Raw genomic sequence first — 18,902 nt, forward strand, 5'->3', positions numbered from 1 at the left:
GAGCTCCCCCAACGCCCCGCAGCGGCCGAGCGCGCGCCCCCACTCCCCCCTCCCCTTCCCAGGGTGCTCCGCGCGCCGCCCCCTGCCATTCCCGGAGCAGCAAGATGGCGGACACAATGAGGAGGAGCCGCCTCTCCGCGGCCTGAGCGGGCCGAGCCGAGCCGGAGGGCGCCGCCCGCCGCGGCCCGCCGCCCGTCCCCGCCCTCTGCCGATCCCCGCCGCCCCGCGAGGCCCAGCCCGTCGGTTCCCGCCGCCGCCGGGAGCCCCGCCCGGCTTCCCTCAGCGCTGCCGCCGCCCTCGGCGCGGCCCGGCCCGGCGGCGGGATGAAGCTGACGGACAACGTGCTGCGGAGCTTCCGCGTGGCCAAGGTCTTCCGCGAGAACTCGGACAAGATCAACTGCTTCGACTTCAGCCCCAATGGCGAGACCGTCATCTCCAGCAGCGACGACGACTCCATCGTTCTCTATGACTGCCAGGAGGGCAAGTGAGTGGCGGGGGCCCGGCCCGGCCCGCTCCGCCGCCGCGCCGGAGGAGGGGGGTGCCTGCCTTCGGGAGGGCTGGGGGAGTTTCTGGAGCGGGGCGAATTGTGAGGGGCGCCGGTTTGGCAGCCGCCCGTTGCGGGGAGAAGCTGTGCCCGGCTCCGCACCGGTGCGACTGCGCTGAGGAGGTGGCAGGTCTGGCTGGTAAGCTGTAGCTTTTCTGTTGTTTTTTTTAAAGTAGAGACTTGTAAGTGGAACTGCAGTGATGTCTGACGCGGGGTGTGTGTGTATTATAAACGGCTAACGTGGGGCGCAGAGGTGGGAGCAGCAGCATGGTTTTGTCTGCGCTACGGGTGTCTGCTTGTTATCTCTGGTAGGCTGGAGCAAGTGGTGGTAATTTCCCAAGTGTGAGAGAGTTCACTGCTGTGAGAAATAAATAGTTGTTAAGCTTAAGGGGCTGAGTCTGGTCACGTTTCCAGGCCTCGGGATTGTTACAGATATGCAAACTGACTTCTCGGGCTTCTCTGGGCTTAAGTCTCATTAATTAAAATAGAGGCAATTGCTGTGGGCAGTGTAGAGATGTGCCATTTTAAATAACCTAATTTGAGTGTAACTTCTTGGATAAATGCTTTAAGCCAAAAGGTGAAGATGGTGTGGTGTGTGCGTACTATAACTTCTAAAAACTTAATGGTATTTTCCTTAAAGCCTAGTTCCTAAGTAGTGTCTGGGAGCGCTGTGGATAAAGGTGGTCCTCAGTGCTTTAAATCCGTGTCTCTAATTGCGTTTTTATCTCTAAAGCACAGTTAAAATACAGGTGTGATTTACATTTGTCTTCAAACGTTGACTTAATGTATATTTAATCAAGGAAGGTGTTTATTGCTTTTTGTTGCTTAAGGGTAGCGAATTAAGGTGTGTGTGTTTCTTACTGAACAGAGTTGTCCAGTTTATCATCTTTCGTTGATCACATGACACTTGTCTTGTTTTACGGATAAAACCCCAGAAATTTGCACAGCGCTTGAGATATATTGCTCTTGTTCAGAGGATAAAAATGTGCAAATAAGACCACCAGTAACACTTGCAGCTGATGTCTTGGAACATACGCAAGAGGCATTTGTATTCTATGAGAGTTGAAACAAATTGAGCCAAATGATGTCATTATTCCATTAAAATCTTTCTCAGTTGGTACAAGTATGCATTTGGCTGCTTTAAATTATTTTAAATTTTAAGTTTTAATTTTCATGTGCTTCTTGATGTAGAGATGTAATATGAGGTGATTTTTTTTTTTTTTTTTTTTAAGTCAAAGACTAGAGAGCATCACATACATACAGGAAGTGAAAGAAAACCAAACATGTGTATTGTAAAAAAAGATAATAAAAAGGACAGGGTAATGCAGGAATGAAAAAGAAATGGCTTGAGGGTACCAGGAGGTAGATGTGTCAGTGTTGTGTATATTTTCTAGTAAAGCATACACCAGGTATTCCTAATTCTCCTGCTTTTCAAGCAGACCAAGGCAGCATACTTGTGTTTGAAAGATTGCATCCCGCATATTCTCTTAATTTGTAGACCACTTACTGTGTGTTATTTTACACTTCTATTTAGTTTGCTTGCTTTATGTGTTCATGTTGTTGGTGTGCCCATCTGATAGAGTGAACTCCTGAAATTATGTAATTTTTATTTATGTAAAAATAGGTAACTTTATATGTATGGTGTCTACCATGGATTGTACTCTAGATCCCAGTTATATACAATGGTAGAAGGACTGAGTGGCGTTAATGCTTTTAGGTATTGATTGCTCTTCCCCTTTCAAACTTGTAAAGAATAGTTTGATGGGTTGGGAGGCATTTGGTCCTTTCATCCCTATCTCCATCGAGTCCTGGTGTATGCTTTACAGTCAGAGGATTTGCTTTAATTAAGTTAAATGCAGAAGATCGATGGTTAGCTATTGCAGTGCTACAGGGCAGTGAGAATATTTTCATCAAGGTAACCCCTGTTTCAGGATGCATTTCTCTAGTGATTAGAAAATGAATTTGAAAGTTTCTCCTGTACCATCAATTGACTTTAAAGTGTAACTGTGATTTTTAGAGGTATCTAGGGATGCAGGACACACTTTTTTTTTCTCTCACCTGGAATGTTTTAGCTGTGAATTACTTTGTCACTAGAGATTCACGTGGAGTTGAAAAATCAAACCTGTGAAAGATCGTTGTTGTGACATGGTGGAATTTGGCAGTTTCAGGACTATAATTTATTTTCTTAATTAAACCACCATTTCAAGGGCCTGGAACTCCCACCTTCTTGTATATGTCATTGCTAATGAATATAATGGCCAGGAGGAAATGTCCTGCTCGCTGAGTTCAGTATAAGATACCCTACTTAATCAAATGGCCTGAATGTTAAAACTTTTTCCCATGTAAAAGTGGCAAAATTTGCAGGTTTTATTCCCCCTGTTAATGAGCAGTTCTGCTGGTAGAATTCAAATGCAACTGTGTTTGGTTGTACCTAAGTATCACCTCGTTTGCTTTGTTTTGCCTTACCGAAATGAGCCATACAGCTCCGAGAGTCGTTACCAGTATGACCAAGCCTCATCTCAGTGAACTTCAGTTTCTGAAAGAGTCAGGACAGTTTAAACAGTGATGTGTAGCCAAGGGCTGACAGGACAAGATTATCTCCTTGAAACACAGATTCCCTTGTTAAGTATATTCTGATTTTAGGCAACAAGCTTGAAAAAATTGACTGACTTCATGAGCATCCAATAATTTTGGACCTGAGAGTCCACTTCTATTTCAAAATGTGTAAACAAGTAAATTGTTATTACTATTTTTTTAACCCATTCTGCATCACCACATAGCTCCACAGTAGGCTGGCTCCAGACCATGACCAAGAGGCTTGCCTGTGTCTGTTAGGGCTTAAGAATGAATTCTGAAAATTTTTAGAACAAAGTTGTGTGTTGGGATGTACGGCAGTCCTTGAGGCTGGGGACAGGAGGCTCAGGGCTGGAAATTTGTATCCCTGGTGTGATGGTGGTCTATATCAATTGTGTATTACTTATACAAATAAAGAGGTGATGGGTCTGGACTCCTGCTTAGCCATGGTGTTTACTAAACATATCAGTGAGCTTGTTTTGGATGATGGCTTTACCCGCAGTAGTAGGGATTCAAACAAGGCACAGATATTCCAAACCTTGCCTGTGTTTTGTATCAGCTTTATAGAAGATATCACTGTGATCTCCTAAAACATTTTTCTTTGACAATACTGCTTGATTTGCAAGTGGGCTAGATAGATTAAGGTTAAACTTGGAATTACATTTAGTGATTGTGATTTGTTTAAAAAAATGTAAAACTTAGTTTTCTTGTTTGTGTTTTTAAATGGTTGGGAACAGGCGGTTGGTCTTGTGTGAAATGATGTGCTTGTGCTTCTGCTTCTGTCAGCTTACATGAAAACTTCACCTTTCTTAAAACACAGAAGTATTTTCTTTCCTTCTTTTTGGTAAATGTGCTTTTGTCTGGACATAAGTCGATCTTTATTTTCTCTGTGTATATTCATTTATTCTGAATAGAGCTTCTAAGCTGTAAACTTTTCATAGATAAAGAAGAGCCAGACTAGGCATGAGAGTCTTGGTATGTTTCGAGGTTTGTGGAGGTTTTTTGTTGTGGTTTGTTTTTTTTTCCAATTTGGTCAACAGCATAGCTGAGAGAGAGCAGTATGGGGAAGTATATCAGGTATAATGTTACAGAATTTTAGTGTCTAAATTTACATTTGATGTGTTGTTTTCAGTTTGTAGCATGTTTGCATTTGAAAATTGATTTAAGAACCTACTGGAGGAACTGAGGAAGAATCTGTTGAGATTTGGTGTGAGTGGAAGAGGTGATGTATGGGATTTATTTACACTTGCTGCATTGGCTTTCAGTTAATGGAAGCTTGTCCCCAGCAAGTTCATTTGAAGTCAAAGCCCTATGGCTTCTGCTATTTGAGAATTTTTAAGAATGTATGTCCGTTTTCTGATATGAAAAGTCTGCAACTCATGCTCCTGTTTGGGTGTGTCAATTTGAGGCTAATGAAAACAAGGAAAAAGTTGAGCATTTTATAAATGCCTTGTCTGAGGGTGTAGTCTGATAAGCTTTTCTTTTGGCAGCAGTATTGATTTAGACCACTCCTCCTGTTTGCTTCTATTCCCATGCTGTTGTCTTTGGGTTTTGCTGGTAAAATATTTTGTGGGCCTGTGTAATAACCATAGTTAAGAATTTCTGGATTAAAAATAACTGCTGGAAGAGACTGTATTATTTCTGGTGTTGTTCGGTACCCCTGTTGGTTGACTGCCAAGCTTTGAAACCTCTGTGCTACCTCAGCTGAGGAAGAAGGTGGAAGGAGGGTAGTGGAGGCCTTGCACTGCGTAAACAGGTGCTGCTGCTGCAAGATACACTTATTAACCAGCTACTTCTAAGTTTTTTGCAGTTTAAATTGCTCATACTGCAGTACCTCACTTGCTTACCAGACCCCCTAAAACTCCAGTTCTGTATGTTGTGTTCCCTCTCACTAGATAATGTCTTTAATTGTGTTGCAAAATGTTACATTTGAGTTTCATGCTTTAATTAAGATCGGGTATGAGTATAATTCTCCGGTAGTCCCTGTGTTAGCATTGCTTTTATAGACTACTGTGTTTGTCTTAATACTGAGAAGCCTTATTCTGAATGAGACACCTTTTTCTATGTTTTGAAGTAATATAGAACAAAAAGACAAATTATTTTCAATCTAAAATAAGTAGCAGATGGATTAGAGATTTGGATGAGCATGGGAGCAATGAGGCAGTGCTGCTTGACATTAAGGGCTCGTTATGCTAGCTCCTCATACTCTTTTTCCCATGATGCCTACTGTAAAAAGAATTTTTGGAGGAGACAAGTGCATTTTGCAGGTATTACAGGGAACTCCTCAAGCCTAGGGATGGTCTTGAAGAAAGCACCAAGGTGCTTGTTTGAAAATCAAATACAAAAGGTTTTCTTTCCTTGTATAAAAACATCTGACTACTTGAAACAATCTTGTAATATCTCAATGAAAACAGCCCTTGTTAATGTGGTGAGTTGCATTTTGAGCTTTTTGTTGCAATAAGTGCAATTATTTTTGCTTCCTTCTGACAGACCAAAGAGAACACTGTACAGTAAGAAGTATGGCGTGGACCTCATCAGGTACACACATGCTGCCAACACTGTTGTGTACAGCTCCAACAAAATAGATGGTAAGTGATCCATTGGAGTTGAGCATATTGTGTCCTTACACTTAAAATTACATGCCTGGATAAACAGATCTAAAGAGCTGGGAAAAAATTACAGGAACTTTTCAGTGATAAACGTTCTGTCAGACAAAGGAATTAATGTTCAACTCAAATGCACAACTTGGTGATGTTCCCTCGAGCATGCTGACGTGAGTTTTGTTCATTGCTGCAACAACTAAGGGATTAAACATTGTTAGTGTGATAAAAGTTCAGTTTTGGTTCTGCTGTTCACTTTGCTGTTTGATACCAGTGCTGTCAGTCAGCCTCTGTGCCTTAATTTCTTTGTGTGAAATGAGGTAGAAGGAGCATGTGGCCAGAAGGTGGGCTAAATGCTGTAGCTCTGTCTGGTACACACACAAATCAACTGCAAAGGAAGGGGATGTTTTTCCATTCTCTGTGTGCAGCAATTAACAATTTAATGAAGCATTTTTAATGCCATTTTGAGTTGTGGATTTTTGTTTAAAAGCACAGGTAAGCCTTTGAGGAACCAGAACTTAAGAGTCTTCATCCTGCAGGGTAGCATTATGATAAATACTTGATTAGAAGAAAAGAAGGTAGAATGCGAAAGTATTTGTTGCTGTTACAAACCCTAAGGCTGATAAAACCAGCAGGGTGTTCTGTACTCAGTACAGATACTCTGTAGTCCCTAATGCATGCAGTCTTGGGCAAGGTGCATTGATTTAACCTGTTACGCAGTTATCGGGAGGGAAAGTTAACCCAGGAACATGTTATAGGAGTACTGGCGCTTGCTCCCAAGCATTTTATGTGTTGGAGTTGCTACCAATCCACCTACTTCTGAAGACTTCCTCAAGACCTTTGAACCTAGCTCGTCTTGCCTGATTCCAGGCTGAGGTAGTAGTTTGTACAGTTTGAGGGTCTATGATACCACCCGGTACAGGAGATAACTGTACAGGCCACTGCCTTGCCTGGGACAGAGCGCTGCCAACAAAACGGATCACAAAGGATCACAGTTCCCCAGTGCTTCCTGTTTAGCAAAGGAAGGTGAAATTCTACATGGATACTTTGGAAATCAGGTAATGACAGTTCTTTCAGGAAAAACTAGAGATGTCTTAACAGCGCTTGAAGCGTATCAGCTCTAGCCATGATGGGGTGTGACACTGGTGTTGGGGATTTCTGTTTTGGACAGTAACCTCAGGTCACTTAGAGCCTTTCAGAATGGTGTGTCACCAGCATCATGTTTCCAGCTTGATCAATCAGTTTTAGTTTTCTTGTCAAATACTGGAGAGCGGTCTGGAACTCTGATCTCAGCTTGATGTGAAACCTCAGGCAAAAATGGTAACTTGATCATTTTTTCACAGAAACAAAGTTTTGCTGAATGAGCCTTTAAAAAAGCTCTGAACACAGTAGCCCTTATGAGTGTTAAAATGCTCTGTGTGTATGGCATCCTGTTGGCTCTTGTTCTTTTGAGTCAAAAGCAAAAATGTCCTTTTCCCTCCGTTTCTCTTTGGAGCCTCAGCAAGACGTTGTTACAGCAGTATGGAGTCTCTTGTATGGTGCACGTGCATAATGCCAATCTCTTCCCTCCAGCAACAGCTTAAACTAGTGTTTTCTAACTAGTATGAGAAGGGATTTTGCTGATGCTGCTTTCAAATATCAGAGGTTTAACTTGTGTTCTTCACGTTTCATCGCTCAGATGGATAAAGATTTTAAAAAGGGGCTTCTGTGCTTTAATAATTGTTTCCTCTTACAAGGTTTTCTTTTAATCTTGGGAGAAAGTCTCAACAGCATCTTACAAAATTCTGAGTTGCTCTTGGTATGTTCATCTATACTCAGTATAAAATTACCACTTGGGAAATGTTGTGGTGCTGCTCTGATTTATTCAATATATTTTTAAGATTGCTTTAAGTGGACTAAGCTTTAGATTACTCCTCTGTCCTCTTCTTAAAGCTTAGCTGCTCTAAGTGCAGAGAATGTGTGAAGCTGTTGATTTTCAGATTAAAAAAAAGGAGAGAGATTTGCTGCTTTTTAATGGTCTTGCTTGGCTTTGAAGTTCATGTTTTTATCTTCTCTTTGGCTAAATGCTAGAATTCACACATTTCTTATGCTTACTGTTTAGTCAGAGACTTATTTGCTGGATGTGTACATATGTAAAACAGCAAGATTCATGCTGTATAGCAAAAAAAAGTGTGTCAACTTTGTAAATTTGATACACTCAATTTTGTGAGAATGATGGAATAAAACCTACCGGTACTTAAATTTTAGCAACTTTGAAATTAACTTTCATAAATCACATGACAGTTTGACTTAAAGCTGTAATATGACTTCAGACCGTGGGAAGTATCTTTTCCTGGTTCCTCATTTCCAGTTCTGCCTTGGAAACCAAGTTGTTTTATGTCTGTTTCTAACTTGATTCTGTTTCAAAGTCTGACTTGAAATCAAATGACCAGACTTACTCACTGTGGCAAGACTGCTGCTGCTGTGGGGAGCAAGTTTGCTGTGTGACCACTTATAGATAATGTTGGGTTCATGGTATAATAAAACTTATGGTTTGTTTATGTTTTCAGATACAATCCGATACCTCTCCCTGCATGACAACAAATACATTCGATATTTCCCAGGGCATACAAAAAGGTGAGATGTGGCTTGGAGACAATACAACAGAAATTGAAATAATGATTGTAATGAGCTTGAGTTACATTACGCTCGATTCGCTCTGGTTTTTGCTTTGTAGAAGCTGTTCGTGGAAATTATGAGCTTGTACACAACTGTTGGGGTAGTGTTAAGAAAAAGATTAAAATATCTTTTAATGATTACTCATAGATAAATGATAGAAATAAGAAATTAATGATCATTGTGATTCTGAATAAGAGACTAGAAACTAGTAAGCTATTATAAGGATGCAGGTGTTCAAATAGTTTGAAGTCATGGAACCATGCTGTACTACTCATTTGTCCCATGTATAGCCCTCACCGTGGTTGGCCAAAAACCCAGCCTAGTTAATCAGTAGGTAATGATAGATGAATTGAAACCTTTAGTTTAAGTATGTTTAAACTGATTATAATATTTTAACTGATACACACATAAGATATGAATTGGGTGATAATTAAAGCGTCAAGTTTTAAAGGTTCTTAAAGGTTATAAGATTAACTTTTTAGAAATTAGAAATGTTAAATAGAACAATGAGAAAAGGTTGCAGAAGACAGAGGAAAAGAGAAGCTGTTTGAAGATGGATGACTTGATGACCCTGAAACGGACCAATAGACAATGTGATCAGCAGCAGAACCAAAGACAAGAACAATAAAGACTTGCTGACTGATGAAAATTTATGGACATTTTGATCACTGAAAGAATAGAGAATTGAAACATCAAGGGAAATTAAGGTGGACTTTGTATGACGTAATGCTTTAGCATACCTGTATAAGAAGGAGCAAGGACTAATTTAAGTTGCCATTCACTGAGGTGGTGACCCAACTCTTGAGTTGGGTATATAATAAAGGCAAACATAGAGTGAAACCCATTCCGTTACGAGTATGCTTTATTTGTCTTTATCAGGTAGGTGTTGCTCCATTTGCTTCTTTTGTGTGTCCCTTATGCCCGTGATCCTCTGTGTTGCAGAGTGGTTGCTCTTTCAATGTCTCCAGTGGATGATACTTTTATTTCTGGATCCCTTGATAAAACTATTCGACTTTGGGATCTCCGCTCTCCAAATTGCCAGGTAGGATATCAAATTCATGTGCATATTGTGTTGTGTTTTCAGTTAGAAGGATGAAAAATGGATGTTTGTTTGTTATAAAACAAAAATACTGCCAGAAATGTATGCTGCTGATTTAGTGTTGACACCTTCCTGGAATGCTGAAGGAGCCTCGATCAGCAGTCTCTGCGAAATGTGTGTTGCATTGTGTAACACCACTCACTTTCCCCTGTGTCTCTGCTGCAGAGGCACTGGGAAGAGCAGGAAATAACACCCACAGCTGATGAAACAGGAGAAGAGCTGGGTGTCATCAGCTTTGTTCATCAGGCTGCTACCCCATACAGAGAGAGTTCTTTCTTAGCCGGCATCTTTCCTGGGTTGGGAATGCATCTTATCTGAGTGTTTAGTGTCTGTTTAAAATTGATGCCTTAATGCAATTAAATTTGATGAAGAAACTGATTATCTAAAGTAACACAGCAGCCCCCTCCTTGCATCACCTTTGTTATTCATCAGACCTGTTTGTGATGAGCAGATTTAACTTTCTAGCAAGGCAAAACCCTATTTGTATTTATTTATTTATTTAGCTGGAATACTTTACTGTACTCTTTTTAGTGGAAGCAGGCTTGTGCGGGCTGAGAAAAGTACCGGAGCTGGCATCAGGGGCAGGAATGAAAGACTAGCAGTAGAATCTCCATCTTTTATTTGTGATAAGCTGTTTGTCCCTATGTCTGGACACGTAGTGTTGTACTCTCATATATTCCCATCTCACCAGGATCATTTTGCGTACAAGAGAGGGCTATTTACTTATTCCAGATGGTGTAAATGCAAAAGGAAGAAAAGGTTGCATCTCTTAGAAAATGGTTTTATCTGTCTTAAACCCAAGCTTTTTCTGACAAGAAATCTTAATTTTGCGCTTCTCTGGGAGTATGCCTTTAATGCCAGTGTGTAAGTTTCCCTTGGGAGTAATCTCAATCTCAGAGTTGCTACAGATAGGATTGTAAACTCAGTAGCAATTCTATGATTTATGCTAATGCCTGAACTTGTAAGAAAGGTGAAACTAGGACTTGTAGCTGGAAGCTGCAGCCAGCAAAGTTTGGGAAACTGTTTGAGGAAGTGTTACTTGTAATTTTCAATTTGCCCATGAGATGGCAGCCGTAGTGCCTAGAAATATTGTCGGGAAACCAGAGATACCCCACTTGATGGGGCCCTGAGCATTCACTAGCTTACTGCCTAGCCTTCAGATATCACAGGGAAAACTGACCTAAATTGGCAAGAAGAGAGAAGTAGTAAAGTCTCTAGACTAGACTTCTCTAGAGAAGAATGGTATTTCCAAAATGCAGAAACTTCTTAAATATATTGTTGATTCAATCAAAGATATGTTCTTATTTATGTGCATACAGTTACATAATGACATGTGGCTAACACACAGACACCTGTCGGTCAGGATACAGAAAATTATATATCTTGTTGGCTTTTACCAAATTTCCTCAAGTCTTTTCTACTTAAGTGAGTTAAGGAAAAGTTAAGCACTGATAGTAATCTGTCAGTTTTAATACGTAAGTTCTGTTGACTGCCAGAAGGTATGAGTTTTCATTATACAGGCATGGAAAGTTCAGCAACAGTGTTCACTGGAGCTGTTTCTACTTGCTTTCAAATTCCTTTTTTTTTGCTCTCCTTTGCAACCATAATTGGTAGAGCGTTGTTATCAATCCCAGCAGCAGTGTTTTGTGGTGCTGTCGTTATTAATACAGCCACATCATCCTTCCCTCTCTGGGTGCTTTTTGAGTGGATGACAGCTTGAAGGAGGTCTTGATTTGTTCTAATGTAAACTTTGTTACTGCAGCAAACTAGAAGCTTCATATGATGACCTGAAGTAGTCAGAGTTGCTTTTGAGAAGCTGAGTTCTGAACCTTTGTAAAACCTCAATATTTACAATTGAAATTCAGTTGTTCCACCTGTAGGCTGCTGTTCTGCTCGCAGTGGGCTCAAGGGGTGGTGATAGAAATGTGAACATCAGTTTCGCAAAATAATTTGAACTACTTCTATTTTTCTAGGGTTTAATGCATCTCCAGGGGAAGCCTGTGTGTTCTTTTGACCCGGAAGGGTTGATTTTTGCTGCTGGAGTCAATTCTGAAATGGTGAAGCTTTATGATCTCCGTTCTTTTGACAAGGTGAGCTACCCTAACTTCACTTTTACACTTTTTAGCTTGCAAGAAGTAGTCTAAACTCACTGCTCAGAGGCTGGATTTCTTTACTCTAGCTTCCTTGTCTGGGTTGCCTGTTTGGCATCTAGAGCGTTTTCAGTAACTGCACATCTCACAGACAGAAAGGGATATATGATGTCACTAATTCCTGAAATCCACTCTTGAACCAGTGTTAAAGTTTACTTCTGCTAACTCTTTAACCTGTTCCAAACTTGTGTTCAGGCTTTTTGTTGTTGTTGGGTTTTGTTGGGGTTTTTCTTGGGGTTTTTTTTTTTTTTTCTCCCCTTGCTGCTTATTCTGGAACAACACTGGCAAAGATGGAGTCAGGATTGTCAGAAAGGATGAAATTTCAAAGGAAACTAATTGGGTGGGCAGCTGAACTGGCTAAGCATTGAGCATAGCTAGTTCCATGGTTTTCAAAAAGTCGGATGATGATAACAGTGGCTCAAGCTCTTTCTCTAACTTCAGTTAGCAGCCTTGTTTGAAAACTTCATTCTACCTTAAATTAATTTCTGCTGTTGAATGTAGTAGAGTATGGGACTGTTGGGTATTGAAACACCCTACTGTGGCTCTTTTTTGCTGTGGAAACTGTGGATTCATACTTTTTTGAAACTTACACATGCAGTGACATATTTTTGCCATGACACTTCCCTTTGATATCTTAGGACTAAAGATTTTCTTTTGAAAAATGTTAAACTTTTTTTCCTGAGCTAAGGTTAAAAGCAGACTCTTGTTAGCAGCAATGCATTCAGAGTCTACATCATATTTCCCGTTTTTTCTTTGAAGGGTCCATTTGCTACGTTTAAAATGCAGTATGATCGAACATGTGAGTGGACAGGCCTGAAGTTCAGTAACGATGGCAAACTCATCCTCATATCGACTAATGGAGGGTTCATTCGTCTGATTGATGCTTTTAAAGGAGCTATCCTGCATACTTTTGGGGTGAGCATGTTGCCTGTGTTACCTTCTTGAAACTTGGTGTTAGTTTTGGGAGCAGGTGCCCTTTGGTTGCGAGATTACTGTGGACACACTCTCTACTACATATTCTCCTGTTTTGTGCCATAGGGTTATAACAATAGTAAGGCTGTCACGCTGGAGGCATCATTCACACCAGACTCTCAGTTCATCATGATAGGTAAGATAATTCTTCTTGGAAAGAATTTCAGTGCTCTGAAATTAGGTGTGTTATGTAGGACTAAAGCTGTGTCTGTTGGGAAGCAGAATGTATTTAAATAATACCATGCAGCTGTAAGCTTTCTTTGCATTGACAGTTTCCTGTTTTGTTAGTTTACTCTGCATTTCCTAGACTGAAATGTAAATGAGCCTGCAAGAAGACTTTTATTTTTTCCTTTATATATAAATGCTATTCCAAAAAAGATAAGAAACTGGCAAACTGTTGTAATGCATGGAGACCTGTCACATCATTTCTGTCAGTGATCCTCACGCTGTGGCTCGGATGTGCTCATTGGCTGCCTCTAAGCATTTTGGGGCTGTATGTTGTGGCCTGCCCTCCACTGCCTGATGAGCAAGGCACCTGCCTGTGCTTGGGCGATTGGTCTCATAGCCTGGGGTGTTTGTACACCTCTCAAATGTTCCTGTGCGGCTGCATTTTGTTCAGGTGGCTCTTGTAAACTCCCATGTCTGTGGAACAAGCCGCTTTCCTCTTGATAGAAGCAGTAGGCTCCCAGCGTATGATTCCTCTGGCCCAGGCCCCCTTCCTCACCCCCTGCAGGAGGGACTCCTGAGTGAAGCAGGTGGCAAAAAGCAGTTGCAACTCCTGTAAAGCCTGGTGCTGCAGGTTGGGCACCCCAAGGTGAACACTTCAGTCGCTCTGCTACGCTCTGCTGCCCAACAGGACCCATGAACACACGTCAGACCCATCTGTGTGGTGCTGCTCTCTCCTAGCACTTTCTTTTTGTTCTTATTTATATGGCTGGTACATCGAATATGTTTAACTCTGTGGTAATTGGTATCCAGATCCTCATTTTTCCTGGATGAGTCTTGGCAAAACTTTTTTTTGTTCTGGCTGAGAACTTCCTGATTGCACAGGAGGCGGACAGAATTCTTTGTTTAGTCGGTCTCTGGAGAGCACTTTATTGGATGTATTTACCTTCCTGTTGTGCTCTTCCAAATGAAAGCTATAGTGGGAGAAGTTCCAAAACACTAATTTCTGTTTGTTTTTTACATATGGCTAAGCTGTAACTTTTGCTGCTTAATTTTTCATCTCTGAAAGGCCATACATCTAAATACAGAAGCAGAAGAAAATACCTTGCATTTTTATTTGGAGTCCTATTTAAAATGAGACTAAACCAGAATTGAATTATAAAAATGTTAAGTGCCCAGCCTCACAGTTTGCAAAATGCCATTTTAAAGTGAAAAACCTGTCCCATTGTAGCAATGTGGAGTGTTGACATCTCCAGTGAAGCTTCTGGTATTTGGCATAGTGCATTGAAATATGGTTGCTTTCAGTCAAAAGCCTTTGATTTGATTGTGTGCCTACCAAGTGAAATATTTATCTCCTTCTGTGTCTGAACTGAGAACTTGTGTGAACAATGACTCTTACAACGCAGCTTTTGGCCTCGCACATCAGTGCAAGTTGGCAAGGGTCTGTCTTCCTTAGTTGGATGGTGTCAGCTCTCCTTTTCCATTGGGTGACTGTAGTTGTTAACCTCTTTGTCAGAATAGTGTTGCACTGTGTTGTGCAGTTGAGACTCTGCAGTGCAAAGATATAAACCTGCTGTTTGGCTACAGGGGTGTGAACTCGAGTGATGTTTTGTAAATGCCCTAGTGATACTTCGAGAATTTTAAAGGTTAAACTATGAAGATGAGGCATGCTTGTTCCTACAGTTCTCTGACAGAAAAGGTTATGTTCTTCATTTTCTCCGCTGGCCTCTCAAATGTATCTTGCATATCTTGTTTTCCACTCCTGCCTGCAGGTTCAGAGGATGGGAAGATTCATGTTTGGAATGGGGAAAGTGGGATGAAGGTGGCTGTGCTGGATGGGAAACACACGGGTCCTATAACCTGTCTGCAGTTCAATCCAAAATTCATGACTTTTGCTAGCGCATGTTCCAATATGGTAAGGAAAGTGTTTTAAGTTCCTCCTAGCTCAGTGAGGTGATGACCATTTTAGAAATGAATCTGAGAAGGCTCAGTGCTACTGAGTGCCCATTTCCTTGGGCTTTGGTGAGAGCCAGGGCCCTGTCTGTTACGCTTTGATTGTGCCTTACCTTGCAGGTAGCTGTGTGGGGCGGCACACCTGGCAGGCCAGCATGTGAGCACAGACATGAAAGCAGAGCAGCGAGTGAATGTGCACACAGAAGTATGAGTTCTTTAGGTCACTGTACACAGCTGGTATTTTCAGTTTGTGTAAGACTGGCTTGCTCTGGAGAACGAGCAATGCAGATGAGCGTCAGCAAGGACTGTGACCTCAAACTGCTGGGAGGGCGTTGCTGGCTCTTTGGTAGTCTCTGCCTGTGTGCTTATAGAAGGTAGCAGTGATCAGTTCCTGCAGTGCTGTAGGAGAGATTTGTGTTCTGCTCTGTAAAACGTGTTCGTTCTTCTTTTGTAGGCCTTCTGGTTGCCAACTATTGACGACTAATTCCTACACTGCAGCTGCTGTCGAATGACTTCCATACTGCTAACAGCAGCACGTCACTGCAAGCACAGTATTGGAATTGCCTAGATCTCCTAGACTATGTTCCTGTTCCTACATATGTTTCCATATGTCTTACCTTTATTTGCTGCATTCCTTTGCGAGGACTCCTCTGCGGCCTCCTAGCATGTTCAGAAGTGGCATGCTACATGTTCTTACCTTCCAGTCCGTGCCCAGCAGGCTTCAGCCGAAGTTGGAACTGACACAAGTATTATTTCTAAAAGCAATGAAATCTGTTTTATTTACAAAATGTTTGTGGCATTTTTTAAGCTGTAACTCTGTGTGTTCCTTCTGTAAGTGCACAAGGCTGTTGATGTTCCAAGATGGAACACGTAGTTCCTTCCCATAAGTGCATGTTTTTCACATCTGGGTTCTCTCTGGTTTCACTGCAGTCCGCTGATGCAAAGTTACTTCTGTGCCAAATGTGAACACTGACAGTTTTCAACTTCAGCAGCAGATGCTGGATTCTCTTTCAGTGGAACATGCACTGAAAGAGTGGGTGACTGTAAATACACGATACACCCTGTCATCCTTTCTTTGGCGATTTAGTGTGCAGCAAACCATACAGGTTTTGTCCACTGCCTGAGCTTGCTGAAGCCTCCCTGCTGTTTGCTGGGCCAGCATCCCGGAGGGTGCCGACAGTACTGCTGAGGTCCGGTCGGTGTCCCAAGCAATAAAGGAGTCCGTCAGCAGGAAGATGGAGAAACCAAACTGAGACTGAAAGCACAGTCTGCCTGTGTATCTTCCTTATGTATCATGGCTCTTCTTACTTGTAAATATTTTGGGGGGGAGGGCAGTGGGAATGGGCCGTATTTTTTTACTTTTAGATATTAAAGAATATGATGTGGGCCAGTATTGTGGGGTGTCTAGGCTGTTTACCTTCACCCATGCAGTTTTCCCTTCCTGGTTTGTAAATAAGCTCCATTAAGTTCTCCCCACACCAGGCTTAGACCTGTATCCCTTTGTCGATAAAACTGACATGCAGTTAGTTCATCATGCATTTTGTTACAGGTCCTGCAGGTTTCCAGCGATGGCCCTGAAAGAGCGATGCTTCCTTTGTCAGATGGTGTCTTCAGAATTGAATTTTTAAAAACTTACATGTGACTGTGCTGACTCTGCTTTGCTGTGGCCCTGCTCCATGGAACGCCCCTGCAAAGAGATGGGAGGGATGTGCTCTGCTGCTCCAGAGGGGCTTGTGGGCGAATAGCACAGAAAGGATGGCAGGCTGGTCTTCAAGCCTGCTTCCAGGTTTTTGTTTCCTGAAACGTTGCATTGATCAAATGCATGAACCAGCAGGCCAGGACAGGCTTGGCTTAAATGTGTTGTTCATTGTATTCTTGCCTTTCCAAGCACACTTGGTTTTATGTGCTGGGTCACAGCTTGGAAACTCAGTTCTTTCCCTCACCCAGGTGTGTGTGCTTCCCCACTCCTAAATGTAAAATGCTGGTAAGGTGGCAAGGACAGTAATGGGCCTGTTCTCTCTGCTCTTGGGTGTCAGTCCATACTGGAGAACGACGCTCAAGCATTTTACCTTAGGTCAGTTGTCTAGATGTTCCCCTGCTACAGCAAAGTTCATCTCAACTGTGGGGCCTTGTATATAATTCAGAGCATGTCTCCCTAGAAAAGTCAGTTGGCTTGTAGAACAGCTTCTCTTTTGCTTTTTCTTGCTTCCCCCTGCCCCCCCCCCCCCCCCCCCCCCAATCCTTGTCGGTGGAAATGAGCTGTGCGAAGAGCTGTGGATGGGGAGGCAGCATTTCTCCACTCTGGTTCCTTGAAAGTAGCAGCCCATGCTGAGCTGCAGCGGTTGCCTGTGACAGTGGGCAGGAGGACTGCCCACACAGGGCAGTCTGATAAACTTGTCTGGATCGGTGCTGCGGTCGAAGCTTCTCCTTCAGCTCTGTGGCTTGCCTCTGCTGATGCTACTGCAGGAGTTCCGAGCCATTTCTAACGGCACAGGTCTGTGATGGGATGTGAGTTGCCATCCTCCAGACTGGAGGAGGGAAGGGAACACTCGGACTGATGATTTCAATCTTGCCAAACAGGCCTGCTGTTGGAGATGCAGAAGAGAAATTCATACTGTTACACCAGCATCCCTCTTCCCGTACTGCCCCACCGCCACCTGTAGATGCCCACTGCAAAGGGAGATGGTTATCTCGGTCCTCACCATTGACCAGCTTTCCACAGCCACCTCTTCAGCTCAGTACTGTTGCGTTTCAGGCTGCTTGGTGCTATTTTCCCATTGTTGGTGTTTCCGTAAGCAGCCATACTTTGGGGTTTGTAATGCATTTTAAGTTAAATTTTAGTGTTCAGTAGCAAATCATCTTTCAGGGTTTTACTGGGTCTGTTGCCTGAGGAAGAGAACAGATAACCTCCAGCTATTTTTCTTGTTACTTTTCACAGGGAAGCACTTGGAAGGCTTTTATTCTAAAAATGCTCTTCACTGATGTGGTTTGAGTGTTTGTCTAAAGACCATTGTTCAGCTCTCTTCTGGTTGCAGTGTTGGTTGCAGCACGAAATGTTTAAGAAAAGAGGACCACAGGACTGATTAAGAAGAACACATACACTAAGAACATCAGTGACTTTCTGGCTTTTAAATTTACAGGTTTGTGCACACCACAGCACTAATGCTCACTTCAGAATTAAATCTGAATGCCTTCCCAGGGCCCATTGCCACCCGCCCAGGCAAAGACATCTTTCTTAGCTGGTGTAGCACTCGGTGTTTTCCATCTGCCTTTAAAAGAGGGACACGTGCCAAGTGTTGTCAAGGAACTCGAGTATCGTGTGTTTCTAGGTTAGACCGGAAAGGTGAATAAATCTTTTAGCTTCCAGCTTCCATGTGCTTCTCTGAAAATATCAGGACTGCAATTCCTGTGCTCTTCAGGGCAGCCAGCTGAGAAACGGACCTCATTAAAACCAGCACTCCCAGGTCTAACAGAGTGTCCAACCTTATGTAAAGCCAAGCAGGAAGCAGCATGCCCCCTCCAGATTTGACATTGAAAAGATCAATCCCCCCAGCATTCTTTGGGATGACGTGGGGCTCAACAGCCCACCTGTAAGTAAGTGGTGGTGGCTGAGCATGTCTGCTTGGGCTGTGGGAGATTTTGGGTCTAATTCTCCAAGTTAGTCTCTGGGAGAGTTGGTTTTTTTTAATGAGGCTCCCAGGTCCTTGCTTAATGTCCCAACCCCTGCTCTGGGGGACACAGGAGCAACTGGGTGAACAAATTTGGAAGCAGCAGTGTATCTTTTGCAATGCCTCTTGACTATATTTGCACTTTAAGAGACTTTACCTTGGTTTTGGGTCAGGGACTAGGATCCTGGCGAGCCTTGGAAACTGGTCTCTTTGGTCATGACCTGGTATGGGGAGTTTAACTCCTAGGTGGTATCTGCCAGATGAGTGTAAATACATGAAGTCAAATTATGCTTTGTCACAAAATACTACTTATGTAGAGAATTCAATGTTGTGGCTGTTACGAATAAATATTTTGTAGAGATATCACTGAGTGCTGTAAATTCTGCATTTGTCCAGTGTGATACAACTTGCTGTTTCTCAGAGGGGGAATGGGAAAATCATCCATTTTTTTAAAAGCCCCTTCATTTTGGAAAGTCATCAGCTCTGTACTGGAAATTGTGCTGCTCTGAAGCTAGCCCT

General features: G+C 42.4%; 1 protein-coding gene across 1 annotated transcript; it reads left to right on the forward strand.

Moving 5' to 3' along the window:
• The first annotated feature begins 105 nt into the window (after nucleotides 1–105).
• WDR82 (WD repeat domain 82) lies at nucleotides 106–18,746 on the forward strand. Its single transcript, XM_074836359.1, has 9 exons — nucleotides 106–484; nucleotides 5,609–5,706; nucleotides 8,268–8,334; nucleotides 9,319–9,418; nucleotides 11,449–11,565; nucleotides 12,385–12,540; nucleotides 12,664–12,733; nucleotides 14,535–14,677; nucleotides 15,170–18,746. Exons 1-9 carry the CDS (start codon nucleotides 324–326, stop codon nucleotides 15,197–15,199), a joined length of 942 nt encoding a protein of 313 aa, XP_074692460.1. The 5' UTR covers nucleotides 106–323; the 3' UTR covers nucleotides 15,200–18,746.
• The last annotated feature ends 156 nt before the right edge of the window (nucleotides 18,747–18,902 follow it).

Source organism: Strix aluco, chromosome 11 (assembly GCF_031877795.1).
Source record: "Strix aluco isolate bStrAlu1 chromosome 11, bStrAlu1.hap1, whole genome shotgun sequence".
In the NCBI taxonomy this organism is placed as follows: Eukaryota; Metazoa; Chordata; class Aves; order Strigiformes; family Strigidae; genus Strix; species Strix aluco.